The sequence below is a fragment of the Leptopilina boulardi genome, unplaced genomic scaffold (assembly GCF_019393585.1).
Source record: "Leptopilina boulardi isolate dan_hultmark-lab unplaced genomic scaffold, ZJU_Lbou_2.1 LbouV2_316, whole genome shotgun sequence".
Lineage (NCBI taxonomy): Eukaryota > Metazoa > Arthropoda > Insecta > Hymenoptera > Figitidae > Leptopilina > Leptopilina boulardi.
The window spans coordinates 3,275,312-3,295,118 of NW_026137881.1; the positions used below are offsets into that span (position 1 = coordinate 3,275,312).

General features: G+C 27.6%; 1 protein-coding gene and 1 long non-coding RNA gene across 5 annotated transcripts in view; one reads left to right on the forward strand and one right to left on the reverse strand.

Moving 5' to 3' along the window:
- LOC127284013 (uncharacterized) overlaps positions 1 to 19,807 on the forward strand; it is a 70,281-nt gene that overhangs the window by 40,524 nt on the left and 9,950 nt on the right. For all 4 annotated transcript variants that reach the window (XR_007843420.1, XR_007843421.1, XR_007843423.1 and 1 more), the window contains exon 4: positions 5,353 to 5,601. This is a non-coding gene — a long non-coding RNA (uncharacterized LOC127284013). The remainder of the gene's footprint in view (positions 1 to 5,352; positions 5,602 to 19,807) is intronic.
- LOC127284005 (uncharacterized) lies at positions 11,309 to 13,438 on the reverse strand. The gene is made up of 2 exons (XM_051309269.1): positions 13,251 to 13,438; positions 11,309 to 12,917 (listed from the first exon to the last, which is right to left on the reverse strand). Exon 2 carries the CDS (start codon positions 12,888 to 12,890, stop codon positions 11,427 to 11,429), a length of 1,464 nt encoding a protein of 487 aa, XP_051165226.1. The 5' UTR covers positions 12,891 to 12,917; positions 13,251 to 13,438; the 3' UTR covers positions 11,309 to 11,426.

Consider the following 19,807-nt stretch of genomic DNA (forward strand, 5'->3'; position numbering starts at 1 on the left):
CTCTATTATTTTTTTACCTTAAAACAACACGTAATACCTTCAAAAAAACCTACCAATTGAACCTAAATTTCAGTAGACTAAGAGTGATCAATTTTATTCCATTTTTTTGAATAGAATGTTTTCCTGGAAAATGAAAAAATTCCTTCAAATTGAAATAAAATTAATCAGCATGTCTCTATTATTTTTTTACCTTAAAACAACACGTAATACCTTCAAGAAAACCTACCAATTGAACCTAAACTGCAATAGACTAAGAGTGATTAATTTTATTCCATTTTTTTGAATAGAATGTTTTCATGGAAAATGAAGAAATTACTTTCAAATTTAAATAAAATTAATCAGCATGTCTCTATTATTTTTTTACCTTAAAACAACACGTAATACCTTCAAAAAAACCTACCAATTGAACCTAAATTGTAATAGAGTATGAATGATCAGTTTTATTCCATTTTTTTGAATAGAATGTTTTCCTGGAAAATGAAAAAATTCTTTCAAATTCAAATAAAATTAATCAGCATGTCACTATTATTTTTTTACCTTAAAACAACACGTAATACCTTCAAAAAAACCTACCAATTGAACCTAAACTGCAATAGACTAAGAGTGATCAATTTTATTCCATTTTTTTGAATAGAATGTTTCCCTGGAAAATGAAAAAATTACTTTCAAATTCAAATAAAATTAATCAGCACGTCTCTATTATTTTTTTACCATAAAATAACACGTAATACCTTTAAAAAACCTACTAATTGAACCTAAATTGTAATAGCGTATAAATCATCAGTTTTATTCCATTTTTTTGAATAGAATGTTTTCCTGGAAAATGAAAAAATTCTTTCAAATTCAAATAAAATTAATCAGCATGTCACTATTATTTTTTTACCTTAAAACAACACGTAATACCTTCAAAAAAACCTACCAATTGAACCTAAACTGCAATAGACTAAGAGTGATCAATTTTATTCCATTTTTTTGAATAGAATGTTTCCCTGGAAAATGAAAAAATTACTTTCAAATTCAAATAAAATTAATCAGCACGTCTCTATTATTTTTTTACCATAAAATAACACGTAATACCTTTAAAAAAACCTACTAATTGAACCTAAATTGTAATAGCGTATAAATCATCAGTTTTATTCCATTTTTTTGAATAGAATGTTTTCCTGGAAAATGAAAAAATTCTTTCAAATTCAAATAAAATTAATCAGCATGTCTCTATTATTTTTTTACCTTAAAACAACACGTAATACCTTCAAGAAAACCTACCAATTGAACCTAAACTGCAATAGACTAAGAGTGATCAATTTTATCCCATTTTTTTGAATAGAATGTTTTCCTGGAAAATGAAGAAATTACTTTCAAATTTAAATAAAATTAATCAGCATGTCACTATTATTTTTTTACCATAAAACAACACGTAATACCTTCAAAAAAACCTACCAATTGAACCTAAACTGCAATAGACTAAGAGTGATCAATTTTATCCCATTTTTTTGAATAGAATGTTTTCCTGGAAAATGAAGAAATTACTTTCAAATTTAAATAAAATTAATCAGCATGTCACTATTATTTTTTTACCTTAAAACAACACGTAATACCTTCAAAAAAACCTACCAATTGAACTTAAACTGCAATAGACTAAGAGTGATCAATTTTATTCCATTTTTTTGAATAGAATGTTTTCCTGGAAAATGAAGAAATTACTTTTAAATTTAAATAAAATTAATCAGCATGTCTCTATTATTTTTTTACCTTAAAACAACACGTAATACCTTCAAAAAAACCTACCAATTGAACCTAAATTGTAATAGAGTATGAATGATCAGTTTTATTCCATTTTTTTGAATAGAATGTTTCCCTGGAAAATGAAAAAATTACTTTCAAATTTATATAAAATTAATCAGCATGTCTCTAGTATTTTTTCGCAATAAAACCATAATTATTTATTTAAAAAATTGAAGGATAATCTGCTTTTTAGTTATTATTTTTAATAACATTGAGATAAGTAATTTGAAAAATTCTCTAAAAACTGCTTTTTTAAAAGTGCTTTTTGAAAATTCAATTTATATGTGTTTTTTTTAATAAAAAAGAATAATTATTGATTTAAAAAATTGAAAACTAATTCAATTTTCAAATATTACGTTTCACAATTTTTAAATTGGTAAATTTCAAGATTAGAAAAAAACTGTTTTTTTTCAGAGATATTTTGAAAAAAACATAAGAAGTATTAAATAATTATTTATTTAAAAAATTGAAGAATAATTCAATTTTTAAACAAATATTATTCATAACTTTTAAATTTGCATATAGCAAAATTAGGAAAAAACTGCATTTTTGTATTTTTTTTTTTAAAAAAAGGAAATAAACAACAACAATTTATTGTTTAATTAGTAATAAACAATTTTAATTATTATTTATAATAATAGTTATTTATCCTGGTCTTTCCAAAAATGGCCTACATATAAGCAATTCGTGTATTTTTCCTTACTTGTGACAACCAACTTAAACATTGTTTAAAAAACCTTTTTTAACGCAAAATTTTGAATTTTCCGCACTTAACAGACAGAGTCTATGTTATTCTGAACATTTTCCAAAAGGTTTATTTTAAAAAATATTCAAAATTGTGCTTTTCATATACCTGAGAAGTTTGCGTGTCATGCGCCATGATTTGTGACGTCACGAAGGTTCAAATGCTCTTAATTTGAATTTTTCGAAGTTTTATTCCTCCTAAAAGTTTTATAGTATTACGAGAAAAACCAATAAATATATCTTCAATAGGGTTAATAAATAATGTCCATAAGAAAAAAAATCGAATTTTTACATTTTTTTAATTTTATTTTTTTTGGTTTTTTAACCTCTTTTACGCCTCTCTAGTGATCTTTAAACCCTCCTTTCAGCCTCAAATATAGCAGATATTTCTATTTTTGCAAATTCGAGGTCGAAGAGAGGGTATGAAAGTGTTGGAGAGAATAAAAGGAGGATAAAAGGAGGTTTTTAGAGAACTTATAGAGAGTCTAAATTTCGACTCCGGTTGTCTTTACCCTTAACTTTTCAACCTTTTCTGAATATTTAAAAAAAGTTTAAGATGCTTCAAATTTTTATGACAATATCACACTGTACAACGAATTACCAACTTTAGATACTAAATTGCCTTTTGGTTCTATTTTAATACCTAAAATTGGTACTATTTTAGTACCCTCTTTTTAGAGTGCATAATTATAATTATGCAAAAAGTCCAAACAGAATTTTCCTAAAGATAGGAATTTTACTTTTAAGAATCCCTGGCACAAATACTACATTAAATGCAGAAATAATACAGGGTCCAAAATGGAAAATACAATATTTGGTAATTTTACTATTTCGAATATTGAGATTTTTCATTCCTCGGCGAAATTCCTCCTTTTAAAGTGGGTAATAATGTTACCCACTTTCAAAAGGACGAAATGACTGAAGGCTGTGAAACTGCACTAGATGGGAAAATTACCATTGGCGAACGTAACCTTACTAAAGCAAAAATGACCATTCCACACTGTAGTATTTTTCCTGTTTTTAATGTAGTATAATCACAAGTGTTGGTAATATTCCCGTTTCTTTAGAAAAATACATTAGCGTGTAAAATTACAATTTTTTTAAAGTAATATTAACAATTTTTGGAAAATTCCCAAATATTGAAATTCATAATATACGCATACATTTACGATTTATGCGCCGTGTGCAATCGTTAATGCCCGGCAGCAGTCGGCATTCATCGATAATTGTCTTTTTGATTGTAAAAATGACGTAAAAATGGTAAAATTTTACGACACGAGTTATTTTATCCTTACATAGGACAATTCATAAAAGTTTTTGTTCATAATTTAAATTAAACTTGAATATGAAAAACAAAAATGTTAATGTTTCTTGTGCAAAAATATAGGAATAAAATATAGAGTCTAATTGTGTTTATAATTATTTTTTCTTTATTTTATAAAATTCTTTAGCGAATATTAATAACTTAAAAGTAAATACCTTCATCGTATAATCGCATAAAAAGTATAAATTATTCCTATATTTTTTTCTAAACATAAAAATTTAATATTTTATAAAATTTCGGAAAAGTACTCTTTTTTCAAAGCAATTTTATTTCAGTCGGTAACATTTTATTGATGTCTGTATATTTACTTTCTCCTGCGTTTAAAATACCAGAAAGTGTAACTGTACAGTTCTTGGCAATTTTCCCATCTCGTCTGGAAAATTACATAACCTAAAAATTTTATTCCCATCGACAGTAAAAGTGCCGTTCTGATAGTGGGTAATAATCTTTCCCACTTTCAAAGTGGTAAAATTCCATTAAGTCTTTTTACATATAATTAATGGTGATAGTTTTTTTTTGTCACGACAATGTTTAATTATATCATTTACTTATAGGCATGTAACAAATTCGATGCTCTAGTCAATTGACATTACTTCTGAAGAGCCCACGCTGTCATGTGACGTTAAATCATTTGAATGAACCCACGCGTGATCACCTTGTCCGAGTGCATTAACGTCTATGTCGGAAGTAGATAGAACAGAAGTTGAAAATACATGTGATCTATAACTTGTAAATGTCACTTTGAATCTTGTCAGTATATTGTTGTTGTACACATATTCATATTCTATATATATATACATGTATATATGTGTGAAAGTCAAATTCAAACGACTTCATCAATTATTATTTTTCTAACATGTGCAAAGATGATGACAGTTATGGTTCACATTTTTATTTTTAATTTACATTTGATATTTTTTCTTATCAATTTTGGTATAAATTAAAAATGTATTTTTTTCTCACCAGTTAAAAATGTCATGTAATTTATAAATACATATTTAAATTTGATAATTATAATTTCAGAGTATTTAAATTGTGTCGAGGCAATTTTAGAATTTTATTATTACACTGAAAAAAGGGTTTGGTATTCACAACTAAACGTTTGGTTGGTATTTAAGCAACCATTTTTATTTTGTTGAATCAACAAAATTTTAATTGTCTCAATTAAAATTTGTTTGACACAATCAAAATTAGAAAAAAAGGATTTTTGTTGTCCTAACTAAAGTTTTATTGGCACAACCAAAATTTTGTTGATTTAATAAAAAAAAATTTGGTTGCTTAAATACCAACCAAACGTTTGGTTGTCAATACCAAATCCTTTCTTCAGTGTACCTTTATGCTTGCATACAATGTGAATTAAAAATCCGAAACATAATTCAATCAGTTGGAATTCTTGTATTGACCTGTTTACTATAATTTTAGAAGCGAAATTTGTGTTAAATATTTATATATACCTATATATTCTTTATCGTGTATTAATTTATATTTTCACATTTCAGGTAAATATCTTCGGGAGTGCTTGAATTTTCATATACGCGAACTTTTTTGAGGTTTTAGTTAATTTTTTTAATTCCGGGAGTGTTCGAAATTTTTTAAATCGTGCTCGTTAAAATGTTTTGAAAAAGTATTTTATTTTCTGTTTTAAACGTGCAGTTTCGGGAGTGTTCGAACTTTTTTAAATCGCGTGTGTGTTTTCGTCAAATTTTATCATCTGAAACATATAATGCATCCGATATACGCAGCTTAAGGTTAGCGATATATTTTTTTTATAAATAATAATTATTATAAGCAATTGTTTACTTTTTTTATTAATAAATTTTCTGCACGTGGCCTGCGCTAAGGTAACGTTTACTACCATATGGTAATGGTTGATATGGTAACGGTTTTTTTTAATTTTTTTTTTTAATCACCCTGTATATTTAAAACTAAATCTTTCGATTGCAAGGGGAATAATAATAAAAAAAAGTTTCATAAAAAAAAATAAAGTGGCCATTTTTTGAAAATGAAAAACATTTTTTCTATATTCAAAAATTATAAATATATAGCGCGTATATATATAATAGAATTTTTGTTCATTCTCTAACCGCAATGTAACGCATATATAAGTTGCCACTATAGATCTTTGGCGAAAGAATAATAAATAACAAAAAGCTCATGGTGGCTTTGCGATGTGCAAGCAAGTTTTATGCAGTGACCCATAAATCGCGGCGGGTTTTTCATTCCTAGCTGTAATTACGTGCGTGCCAGCTAAATAACGCCACCCTAAGAGAGAATTATGATTTCATTTGGTAGCTGGCAAGCTATATGAGAGACAGAGAGAGAGAGAGAGAGAGAGAGAGCACGATGACACAAGATGTGACTTTGCTCTTATATGGATAGAGGAGCAAACAGTGACTTTGTTCTATATCTCTTTAAACGCCTCGTATATTGCCGCTCGTCTCATTGTATCCTCTTTATGAGGTGGGCTTTAATGTTAGTCATTGCCTCAACACGAGGAAATTATGCGTTCCTTCTGTAAAGATATTGTAAAAGTAGCGAAGCAATTTTCTAAGTCGTTCCATATATATATATATATACATATAGTCTTTGTAAAGTTTAGGACCCCGCACTTTTTACATTGAAAATGTCTTTCAACCAAATCTTTTGAAACTCTGTAGTTTTGTAGTTTAAGGCTTCCTGAACAAAAAATCCTTATGCCAAAATTCAATCCTATCAGTAGTTTTTTATCTACAGTACTTTAAAGTTAAAAAATAATAACGTAAAAATAATGTATTTATGAATGTTTTCTTTTTCACAAATAAATCAAAAATCGCTCAAAATCTGTTAATCGGGAGTTTTCGGGGTCGCTGAGTACGAATCTGTGCTCAGAATTTCGGAATTCAAAATGGCGCATCCAATATGGCGGATACGCTTTCGAAAAATCACTTGAATTCACCTCAAAATAAATTCGAGTGATTTTTTGAAAGCGCGTCCGCCATTTTGAATTCTGAAATTCTGAGCACAGATTCGTACTCAGCGACCCCAAAAACCCCCGAGTAATGATTTTGAGGTGAATTCAAGTGATTTTTCGAAAGAGTGTCCGCCATATTGAATCCGCCATTTTGAATTCCGAAATTCTGAGCACAGAGTTTCAAAAGATTTGGCCGAAAGCCATTTTCAATGTAAAAAGTGCGGGGTCCTTTGAACCCAAATCTTTTATTTGAAATTTATTTTATACCCTAAATAGTAATATCATAATAATATTATTTTTGACACATATTGGATTTTCAATGTCGTCCTAAGTCAATTTTTGGTACGCAAAATTTTTTCTTATTTTCTGTTTTTTTTTTTTTTTTATTTTGTTGTAAATGAAGTTTTGATCGTAAAGATTTTTCGTGATTTCGTTTTTTATGATCTCACACAGTCTCTTGGGGATCTTTCGATAAATGCAAGGGTCTCATGATGAAATCGAGGAAAAAAGTCTATACTCAAAAAAAAAAAGAAACTATTTTATTCAAAAATATATTGTTCCAATAGGATTTGAATTAACACAATAAATATTTTATCTACGCAATATTTTTATTGTTTGATATATAAATATTTTTTTTCTTTCCAATTACATACATGTAAATGTAATTTAAAGGAAATTTTATCTGTTTTGTTATGGCTTGTTTTTTCATTTTACATGTTATAAAATGTGTATATTTTGTCCTACGCGACCATGACATAAAGTGAAATTTCTTGTTTCCTGGCGTTGTGAAGCATTAACCTGACAATATTGTACTTTTACTGCATAGATAATTTATAGAGAGTCAGATATGATTACAAAACAGGTTGTAAAACTGCTCACTGTATACGTATACAAAATATATGACTATATATATATATATATATATATATATATATATATATATGTTTATATATGTTACTGAACTTTTTCCGGCGTGGTCAACCTTTACGACTTTTGTATAATATATATATATATGTAATAAAATTGACATGGTTTTGTACTTTGTTTTGTTCAAATATTCTTTGGGAGAGCTCGTTTTGGATGAATTAGTATAGGTCTTAGAATATGAAAATATAAGTGATTTATTTGGAGTGCTTGAATTTTCCATAAAAATCATTAATTAGAATTTTCAATTTAAAGAATTTTATTAGAAATAATTATTTTTTAGATAAATTATTTTCAATTTTCAAATTAAAACTTGATAGAATTTCTTTTTATACGAATTTTTACATTAGAAAATTTTTAAGCTACTGAATTTTTATTTGTCCAAATTTTTAATTGATAGAATTTGTAAGACGCCGAATTTTAATTTGTCCGAAATTACAAATGACCGAACAAACAATCGACAGAAAGATTTCGGAGCAATATTTAAAATTGACGAATAAGAAATTATCAAGAAAATCGTGATTGGTTAATTTTTGAAAATTGCGCCGAAATCTTTCTCTTAATTGTTTGTTCGGACATTTTTGTAATTTCAGACAAATTAAAATTTGGCGTGTTAAAAATTCTATCAATTAAAAACTTCGGACAAATTAAAATTCATCTAAAAAAATAATTATTTCTAATAAAATGCTTTAAAATAAAAATTTTAATTAAATGATTTTTATGAAATAATAATGCACCCCTCTATGTTTTACATTATTATATGTATTGTTAAACTCTACTAAATGAAAACAATTTTCCAGAATTCTATTTTTATTTTCTATTTAATTGAATATTTGCTATAACCAGCATATATATAAAATATCTCATTTGGAAACTATAAATTTTGGATTAGTTTAGACGTTTATATAGATAAAATGATATTTATAACCTGATGATGAAATATATCTAATGAGCAAACAAATATATTATTGAGATTTGGATAGATGGACAGAAACATTATTAGTTCTGAACTTTGTGCCTCTCCCGTATATATATATATATATATATATATATATATATATATATATATATATATATAGTCGAGATTCTCAATGCGAAGGGAAAGAATGAGCTTATACTATAGGGCACGGGGACTTGAAAGGATGAATAATAGGTCCGATGATAAGTCGATCTGTCAGAAATGTAATTTATACGTAATTGTTAGACGTGACGGAGAATAAATGGGTGGAGGGCAGCTGCTAGTCGCACACACTCTATTACATCCGAATAGATGAAATCCATATACAGAACATTGATGATAGGTCACTATTGAAATGCCATAAAGTCATTTTGGTTAAATGGACATTTAGATATAGTGTACTAATAACGATTTAGTCAAATTTATATGTCGTATATAAATTAAAGTAAAAGTGTTTTGATGATATTATTTAGTGTTTATTTATTATTGTAATGATACAACAATACAAACTCTGTAACTTCAAATTACAATTGCTAAGTGGTACAACGAAATTTAAATGGAAACCAAAAATTTAATGATGTTTCATGGAGAAAAAAGAATTGTTGTGGTTACTATAAATTAAGTATACACAATTCTGGATTGTCAATATAGAACCATTTGTTTTTGGGACAAAAAAAATTGTTAAAATGGAATTGTTATTAAAACTATTCGGATTGTACGGTGAACAAACAGAATTGTTTGATGAACAAAGAAAATTGTTATGGATCAGTTGAAATAACAAAACTAAATTGTTAAATCGGCAATACAATTTGTTGTATTAAAAAAGCTTTGATCCGTCTAATACAATTTGTGCAGTTTCTTTGCCTTTTAAAATAATCGATAGCAGATTTCCGTAGGTCATATCACTAGTTTCATTTGGATAAAAATCTGTGGAACATGCAGCTTCTGAATCAAATTCTTTGACCTGAAACCAAAAAACTATTTTGAGTTGAAATTTGTATAATATTTAATATATATTTTGTATTTCTTAAGGTGAGGTTATGTTCAATAGTAACCGAGTATAACTTACCGATAAACGATGAAATTGTCTCTTCATCCTTTCACTACACTTGCAATAGATTTCTCACTTTAACCGGATTCATTGTCTAACAGCACTTTGTCATTTAAAAAAAACTAATAATAAAAGCAAAAGTGGTACATGTGCCAGAAGCAAACGATGCGACGATCTGCAGGCCATTTTGCGAGAAGTCAAGATGACCACGTGACATGGAACAATAAACCTGTCAGTTGAACAAATCCAGATTGTTCCATCAGCAATCGACAGAGAGTTTGCTTCTGCAACTGTACGGAATTGCAAACTGAACAAAACTGACAACAAAAACTTCGTATTGTTGTTAAAACAACATACATTTGTATTGACAAAATTCCAAATTGTAATATTAACATTTCGAATTGAAATAGCAACAAATCTACTGACAACAATTCAAAAATTCTTTGCACAACAATCTTATTTTTCTTCATGTTTGCAAATTGTTTTTTTGCAGCAAAATGACGTTCTTATTTCAAAAATTTTAGGGTTCCGGTTGAAATTCTTTGTACCAAAATTGGGTACTTTATTTCGACCCCAGAATAAAGAATGTAAGCAAAAAATTACGATTCGAAGTTGCAGAGGTAATTTATATTTATAGCATTTGAACTGTAGTCCTTTGTTTGATATGTGACAATTAGTGTGTATTTATATGCTGTATGTGGTATAGAGAAGACAGTTAAAAATGTCATTTCATGATTCACATTGACGTGCTTTTCAATATTTTTATTTTGTCAAAGTATCCGTGTATTCCGTATAAATAAGATAATTCAGATTTATGTGTGCTTTATACTTTTCACACGCATACACATATAAATATCGACTATTGTAGAGTAAATATGAAACCATCGCTAAAAGACGACCTGGGGTGACTAAATGCCTATCCCTAAAGTTTGCACAATTCTCATGCATTTATCATTTCGACAAATATACCAATAAAATTTCCTTCTGCCTCTTCTCTCTTTTGTGTTCATTAATCCCTGTATCGTACTTTAGATGCCTTCCAGTGTAGAGATCCACAATTGTCGCGGGAAATTTTAGGGGTGACTAATGTCATACTATTATTTAAAAGCTAAATACGAATCCTTGATGAGCTGATATTCATTTCATTGAACATTTATCATATTTAATTCTAACATATCTCATCGCATAGAATTTCAAATAATAAATAGAAGAGTTATTGTCATTTTGATTACTCGCGTTTAGTAAATAAATTAAATGAGAACTCACATATATATCTGTTTCATAATGAATACTATTCACTTTATGACTATTGAGACTGTAAACCACTGTTAGTTTAGTCAGGAGTCATTTATTTATTAATTACAATGTACGGGTTTAGAATTTTGCAAAAAGGAAAATGATTCAAAGGAATAATAAAAATTATGCAGGATATCAATAAATCCGTTAATAATTTTGAAATAGATCCAAAAATTCTTGAAGAGAACTTTGGAACCATAAGTAATTTTCTAAGGTCCAAGTTGTAATATAAATTAATTTACTTAACCGAGAGAAATTAATAAATATAACAAATAATTTCACACAATACGTATTTATTTAGTACATTCAGAAAGTTATAATTTACGAACAAAAATTATAAATCACTAATGTGGATACTTTTTTTTGTTATCCATATAAAGAAAAAAAATTACTTCTATTTTGGTGGATCATAATAAAATTTTGTTCCACTTTGTGCTAATGCTTTAACTTCATCCAAAATTTTTTGTCTACGTTCAGCTACTGTATTTTTATTATCCAACGCTGAAATTTTAACAATTAAACATCTAACATCAGCGTCCAATTCTTTTGCCTTACAACTTTTAATTTCCTTTTTACTTTCAATATGAAATTTAGTACCAGGAATTAAAATTGTTTCACTTTCATCCTTAACCATTAAATGATGTACCCTTGCTCTTATTATTGGTTCATTGAAATTCATTTCATACAATACACTTGTTTTTCCAGGTTCGGATTTTTTACCTCCAGAATATGAGATAGCCATATTTTTATCAGTCGATGCCGATGTAAATCTAGTGAATTGAAATTCATTTGCAGAAAGTTCTTTTTCAACGTCTTTTGTATTTCTTAATTCACCTCTATATAAATTTTGAGAATATTCTTCTTCAGGTGTAAAAAATTGTCTAATGGACAATCTTAATATTGCATTTTCCATTCGTCGTGCCTGATCTGAATTTCCACCCATTTTCCTGTGACCTTGAACGCCATACCATCTTATAGCATAGTAATCTTCTAATTTCATGTCCTTGTAAGCTTTTTTCTTTTTAAAATCATTCAATACATCCTCAACATTTAATTCTTTTCGAATATCCTGATTTTCTTTGATTGGATATAGAAAATCAATTCTTTTTACTGCTTCATTGATTGATAAATCTGATTTGTCTATTACTTCTAAATATTTCATTTGATTAAAAATATCGGCGTCTATGATTTTGATGGGATTATTTACATCGATTGGTTTACTTTGAAATTTACTGGTTATGTCTTGTAATTTATTTCGTTCTACTTCTTCGAAATCAAATTTTGTTACTAATTCTTGTCGAACAGGCTTACCTAAGAGTTTTGCATTCTTTAAAAATATATTGGCAGCATCTGGTAATTTTTTTGCTACAGGTATTAATATTCGTCTCAATGGCGAACGTTTTGAACGAATTTTTCCTTCGGTTTTTGATTTTACTTCTGTATTTTGCAAAAATAATTCATCTTGTAGCGTTTCTTTAAAAAGCTGTGATAATTCACTGGAAGAATTTAATGCCAATATATTTTTCATAAATTCATCAATGCTTTTGTATTCATTAAAGATGAGATATTCAACAATTTGTTTTAGCTTTTTGTTAATGATATTGAGATCTTTGGTTTCAGTTAGATTACAATTATTTCCAATTCTTTCAAATAAATGTTGTTTTCTTTGGTTGATGTCAAAATTATTTTTGTCCAAAATATAGTGAAACAAGCCATTTACTATTTGTGTTGGTTTATATTGATCACCAGTGTTGAGAAAATTTTCAGCGTAGAGAACATCAGTCAATGATCTCACGCAACTCAAGATGGAGACCATCTGAAGTGTTCCCAATGGGTTTGCTGAGTTGGCTATCTCCATTTTTCACAATGGATTTTCTTTTGTATTCTGAAAAGATGTTAAAAGAATTTTTAAAAATTTTGAAATTATTGTTTTTAAGAATTAGTTCAATCTGCATTGCTTTAATAATAGTAAAAATCAGTGATTTTTGAATAAGTTTGGAATTTGTTTTAAATACTTTAAAGTTTGAGTTGAAGAATCGGTTTCTGTTACTACTGAGAGGAGATTAATTTGAAAAGAGTGGACAACAGTAAATCAGTGATTTACTGTGGATTATTTCAGTTTTCTGGAAAATGAATTTTCAAAATCATTTTGCAGAAAATTGAAATGATCCAATTGTTGTTCACTCTCCTCTATATAAAATTTTGAATTTTGACGAACCTTCTTTTATTCTTGTAATGCCAATTATAAAATATTGAATGTAGATAATTCGTATACAATAAAATAATACTATTAGTTTTAAGTTAGTTTTAGTGATATTAAAAAGATCCCCTTTTAAGATTGAAAGACTTTATCTTTCTGATATGTATTAGGTATTTTGTTTTGCCTCATATTTATATCAAATTGATATCTCCTTTGACATGAAATTATATTACATTTTAAAAAATTATTGTTTAATCGTAATCATTGGATTTGAATTTAAAAAAACTGTCTTATTGACACAATTGTGTATTACTATTTGTGGAATTTGAATTTCTTTAAATTCTTAGGTGTATGATAGGCTATTTGGTATATTTTTTATTTGATAAGTCAAATTTATTCTTGAGTAAAATATTTATATTGACGTCAAATCAATTGTAAACATTTTGATATTTTACTACGTAACCTTTAATATTATCTATTTAAAACTTTAAATTTAACATATCGCTATTGTTACAAACTGTTTTAATTTTCAATGTTAAAAATTAAATTAAATAATTATTCATAGTGATAACGTTATCTATAATATAATTTTATTACTTCTACATTGAGGAAGCATTATAATAATAAAAGTTTCGAATTTTTTGAAATAAACACAAAAACTTTGCATTTTTTTTTAAATATATAAATTTATTTTATCTCGCCTAGCGTCCAACATCGTAACTTAGAAAACGCCTGCCATTTAAATTTTTGTGATATAACAAAATAAAGGATTAATATTTATATATTTATATTTATATGATCAGAATCAATTGACTAATAAATTCTGATGAGGAGGTCGGTACCGATCTCGAAACGTCAAAGATATGTTTTTGTCTTTTACTGAGTTCCAAAAAGATTGCCAATAATCGAATATTTAATTATATATTAATTGGAACATCTGAAATACTTATTAACAAAATATTAATACGTACCAATTTATAGCAAAGTTTATGAATCTTATAGAATTCCAAAATAATATTTCAAATAATTACCTATTACCCTAAGAACATCCCACCGAGAATTGAAATAAAAAAATTAATAAAGATCTCCACAAAAATTGAGAACTAGAAAGACATGAAGATAACGATAAATTTTATAAGATATTCGACTTTATATATTCATTTTATATAAAAAAAAATATTCATATTCATATATATATTATAAATATATATTCATTTTAATATTTTATATATTTATATATTTTTTTATTTCTATTTATTTTATTTCTATATATATATATATATATATATTTTTTTTTTTTTTATTTCATTTTTATATTCATTTTTTCCTTGAACGTTTAATTTGTCACATTTAAGGGTAGTTTTCAAAATTAAACATGACAAAACAATTCTATTTTTATTTGAAGAGTAAAACTATCCTAAAAATGAGTTCATTCTAATAAATGACCTTTTATTAAAATTGCTTTCTCATAGGTTTGATTCTGTCCAATTAAACCCTTCGCAGTCTAGTAGAAAAATCGTTTGTGGGCCAAAAACGGTCAAAAAAAAGTTTTCAAAAAAATATCAGTTGATTCGAATCGTTCAAAGTTTAGTACTCGGGGGTTTTTGGGGTCGCTGAATCCAAATTTGATGTCAGATTTTAAAAATTCAAAATGGCGGACCCAATATCGCTACTCAATACAGCGAAAAAAATTTTAAATTGATTCGATTCGTTCAAAATTCGGTACTTGGGGGTTTTTTGGGTCGCTGAATTCAAATCCGACCTTAAATTTGGATTCAGCGACCCCAAAAACCCCCGAGTACCGAATTTTGAACGCATCGAATCAATTTTAAATTTTTCCGCCATATTGGGTCCGCCATTTTGAATTTTTTAAATTTGACCTCAAATTTGGATTTAGCGACCCCGAAAACCTAAGTATATCCATTGACACTCAAATCGAATTATGTTTAATAATTTTTTTCTAATGTGGATATATATGTCCAAAATCACAAATGTGGCACAACTTTTTTTGGACATATATGGGCCATCGATTGTCAAGGGGTTAAAAGGGTGGTTTTTACGATTTTAAAATAATTCAGAGGCTGCTGGATAAGTTCTGAGTTTGTTATTTAGTTAGTGGAGAAAAAATAGGTAGGTGTAAGGTTCTACACTGAAAAAAAATAGTATTGAATCAAGAAAAACCTATGTACTTGACTGTGTTTTATACCAATATTTTCTTGATCCAAGAAATTTTTATTAGTTTGAAGTAAATTTTACTTGACTGTATTTTATACCAATATTTTCTTGATCCAAGAAATTTTTATTAGTTTGAAGTAAATTTTCTTGGATCAAGAAAATATTGGTATAAAATACTGTCAAGTACATAGGTTTTCTTGATTCAATACTATTATTTTTCAGTGTGTTTTTTTTTTTTTTTTAAATATTTTATTTAATTTTTTTATCTCGTAAGTTTGAATTTGTCCGATTAAGGATGGTTTTTTTCGATTTAAAAAAATTAGAGAGTGATGGAGGAATTCTGACTTCATATTCATTTCTTCTGTTTAATAATTTCCGTGATGAGTGGTTTGGGTTTTTTTTGGGTCTATTATTTCTTATTGAGTCTTTCCATATTTGTAATTATAAAAAACATATGAAGAAACTAATTATTTTTAATTTCGAAGAATCTCTTTGATTATTAGAAGCATTTTGCATCAATCATTTACGAAATAGAAAATTATTTTTTAAAATTCCAATATTCTTTAGTTTCATTGTTTATACGAAATGGTTTTCATGAAAATTATGGAGTTGGAGGGGTTTTAGAAAAAAGTGTTGTTACACATCGTCAATTTTCCGGATGACGAATTCAGATTGAGGTGAGCTCGTGGGATTTCCGCTTGGGTCTTATGCATCATCAATATCCATCAACCTCATGACAACAACGAGGGTGTTCTGAATAATTATGCGCAGTGTAATTTCTCTAAATGCAGTGGCATATAATGTAGTCTGATATTTATGTGATTGCATAATCTTGTATAATATTAACGATGGGGGGTTTTTTTTGAAACGCTTTAAGAAAATTCATTTTACATTTAAGAAGAAAAAAACCCCTCACAATGGTACAAGTTTTTCGAATTGGAGGGATGATGAAAGGAACTATTGAATATTTCCTTCTTTTTTTTTTAACGATTTTTACATGCCTCTACGTCATTGTTTTATGTTATATCTTACAAATTGCTTGTTCCACACTTTTACCCTGAGGCGCTCAGGTGCTCGTCATTCTTGACAGTGCTATTGACAGCTTCGAAATGAGAAACGACTCGATGGGTTGAAAATCATAAAAACTGCCCTTAGGCACTATGCGTATATATATATATTGCCTATTTTATTTTCACTGTTGGAAATAAAATTCATTCTTGGAAAACAAATTTTGGTTAAATTAATTTTAGAAAAATAAATAAATTTACAATAGTTTAATTAAAACACTCGATTCTCTAGAAAATATTTTAAAAAAATTATTTCTTTTGTGTTACACTGAAAAAAAATTTAGTAGGTTTTACTACATTTTAACTACTCTGAGTAGTACAATATAGGTTCTCAACTGAATTTAAACGGTTGTATTAACTATATAAAAATAGTTAAATCAATTAAAAATGTAATTGGTAGAATGACATTTTGTGATTGTATTAACTCAATTTAAAAATGTTAAAACAACTCAAGATGTAAGTAGTAGATTTTACTACTTTTAAAGTGGTTCAATAGGTTTTAAGAACATTTTTTTGTAGAATTAATAAATCTTTTGCAATTAAAACTACTACTTTAAGTAGTAGATTTTACTACATAAGATAGGAAAATAAAATTATTTTTTATTTATAATTAGTAGAATTGATTTTTTCATCCTCTCTCCTATACTGACGCTTATTTTATGCCCTAACGATTATGTACTTAACAGAGAAAATTTCTAACCGACGGGAATTGAACCCTCGACCCTAACGCTCGCTATCCGATACCTTAACCGACTAACCACGCACGCTCGCTACGACAGTCTGCAAACTACTCGAAGACTACTTTCTGCTTGTCCAATTGGTAATTTAACTATTTAAAGTAGTCATTTTTACTACTTTTATTAGTTGCTATAACTATCCTTTTTAAGTTTTGACTTGTAAATTTTTTATCTTTTAATTATATTATAAGTTGTTTAATTGCATAGTGCATTAAAATCTACTACTTAAAGTGGTAGTTTTAATTGTGAAGGATTTTTTAATTCTACGACATAAATGTTCTTAAAGCCTATTGAACCACTTTAAGTAGTAAAAGCTACTACTTAAAATAGTAGTTTTAATTAGAAACGATTGGTAAATTTTACATCAGAAACGTTTTTCAAGCTTATTGAATTAATTAAAATAGTAAAAAATTACTACTTAAAGTAGTTGGTTTAATCATAAAGGATTTGTTAATTATACAACAAAAATGTTCTTAAAGCCTATTGTACCAGTTTGAGTAGTAAAATCTACTACTTAAAGTAGTAGTTTTAACTGGAAACGATTTGTAAATTCAACATCAAAAATCTTCTTTAAGTTTATCGAATTAATTAAAATAGTAAAAATCTACTACTTAAAGTAGTAGTTTTAATTACAGACGACTTGTTAATTCTACAACAAGATTTTTATTGAAGCCTATAAAATCATAGAAATTAATAAAAAATTTACTACTCAAAAAGCAGTTATATTAATTAAAGAAAATAATTCCTTTTACTACACTAAGAAAACTGTTTGGTATCATGTATCAAAGTTTGGTTGTCCCTACCAAATTTTTTATTTGATATATGTGCAACTAACCCGTTTGGTTGGGAGTACTAAATTTTTTTGTCCAACCGTTAAATTTCGCTCAATTGAATTATTTAGTAGGTGTAACCAAATAATTTAGTCTACGTAATAAATACATTTATTAGAATGAAAAAAAATGTTCTGTTGACGTAAATAAAATTTAGTTATTTCAACTTACTGTTTTCGTTGATTAAAAAAAATTTTTTTGTAGAAATATAACTAAATAATTTATTTTATATAAAATAGTTTATTTGGTCATTTTTACGATTTTGTATAAAAAATAAGGTATTTTAATTCAAGAGAGATGAGATTAATAATATAACTTTATTAAATTCATTATGCTTAGACATTACAAAAATAATTTATCTTCCCGTAAGTACACACTACGCGCGTTTCATGAAATATCTCAAAATGATATCGCATAAAATTGAGGAGCAAGTTTTCAAAAGTTGATACAGAATGCCACGAGGCATTCTAACCCCCATTCTCTTAGCAAACGTTTTGTCACTTCGTCAGCCATTCTTTCGAAATAAAAGAAACACTTTCAGTACACTTTTAAAAAATAAATATTTATAAAACTTTAATGACACTGCTACGATAATAGACCAGCCGAACAATAAAAACACATGACATAAATGATCGGATAAGCATAACGCGGAAGAGGTCCACGACTGACTAGGCCCTACGACCGACGCCACATTTTCGAGAACAGCGCGTGCGCAATTCTGCGTGCCAGCGATTTAGTACGGAGAACCAAACTGTTTAGTTCGTAGACATGAAACCTTCAAAAATATTTTTTGGTAGAGCAAACTAAATTTTTCGATTGATTGCCACTTTTTTTTCTGTTGTGCCAACCATACTTTAGTAAGGCCAACTAAAAATGCTTAACTAAATTATTTTCTTATTATTACGATATTATTTTTCTCAGTGTACATTTCATATAACTGGTGAATAGCTGTAGTTGGATTTACTACTCTTCAAATTTTCAGTTGACTACAATTCCACTTGTTTTTACTACCTCAAGAAAGTTAATTTTACTACCGACCTGTAGTTGTACTTTAACTATATATTTACGTAAAATCAACTATTACTTATTAATTTCTTAAAAATAGTTACATTAACTACATCAACATGATTAGATTAACTAAAAAAGTATAGTTATATTAACTACTTTCTAGACAACTACCCAACGGTAGTTGAATTTCTCGGCAACATTTTTTTCAGTGTAACAACTATTTATTTTGGAACTGAGAAATTTGTTACAAATTTCACTATAGATATAGTTTTTTTATTTTATAAATATAGGTTTTTTGGGATAAGACAACTAGGTGTATGCTTTTGATAAAAATAAAAATTCTAATGTATAAATTCATATATGAAATTAGGATAATGATAAAAAGAGAGGGTGATGGAGCAGAAAGCAGAAACGTGACCACGGTGGTGAAAATTAAAATTACTGAGAACGTACATCCTCGTTAGAAGATCCGTCGTTTTGGACGCACGTTTCACATTTTTAGTGGCGGATTTCTCTCTTGACAGGCTGTCCGGCCACATTAATGTCTAAAAACAATATACGGGGGCCATAGAACTCTTTCCATGTGAGGCAACGTGTCGTGTTCGCTTTTTGCAACATGTCCCCCTTTTTCTTTTATATACCACCACACAACCAACATGATTTCGTAAAATCGCACTGTACTATTTTACTTTCCTTTTTGATAAATGGTATTTTTTTTGTAATTACAAACATAATAACTGTGGAGATTAAAAGAAGGC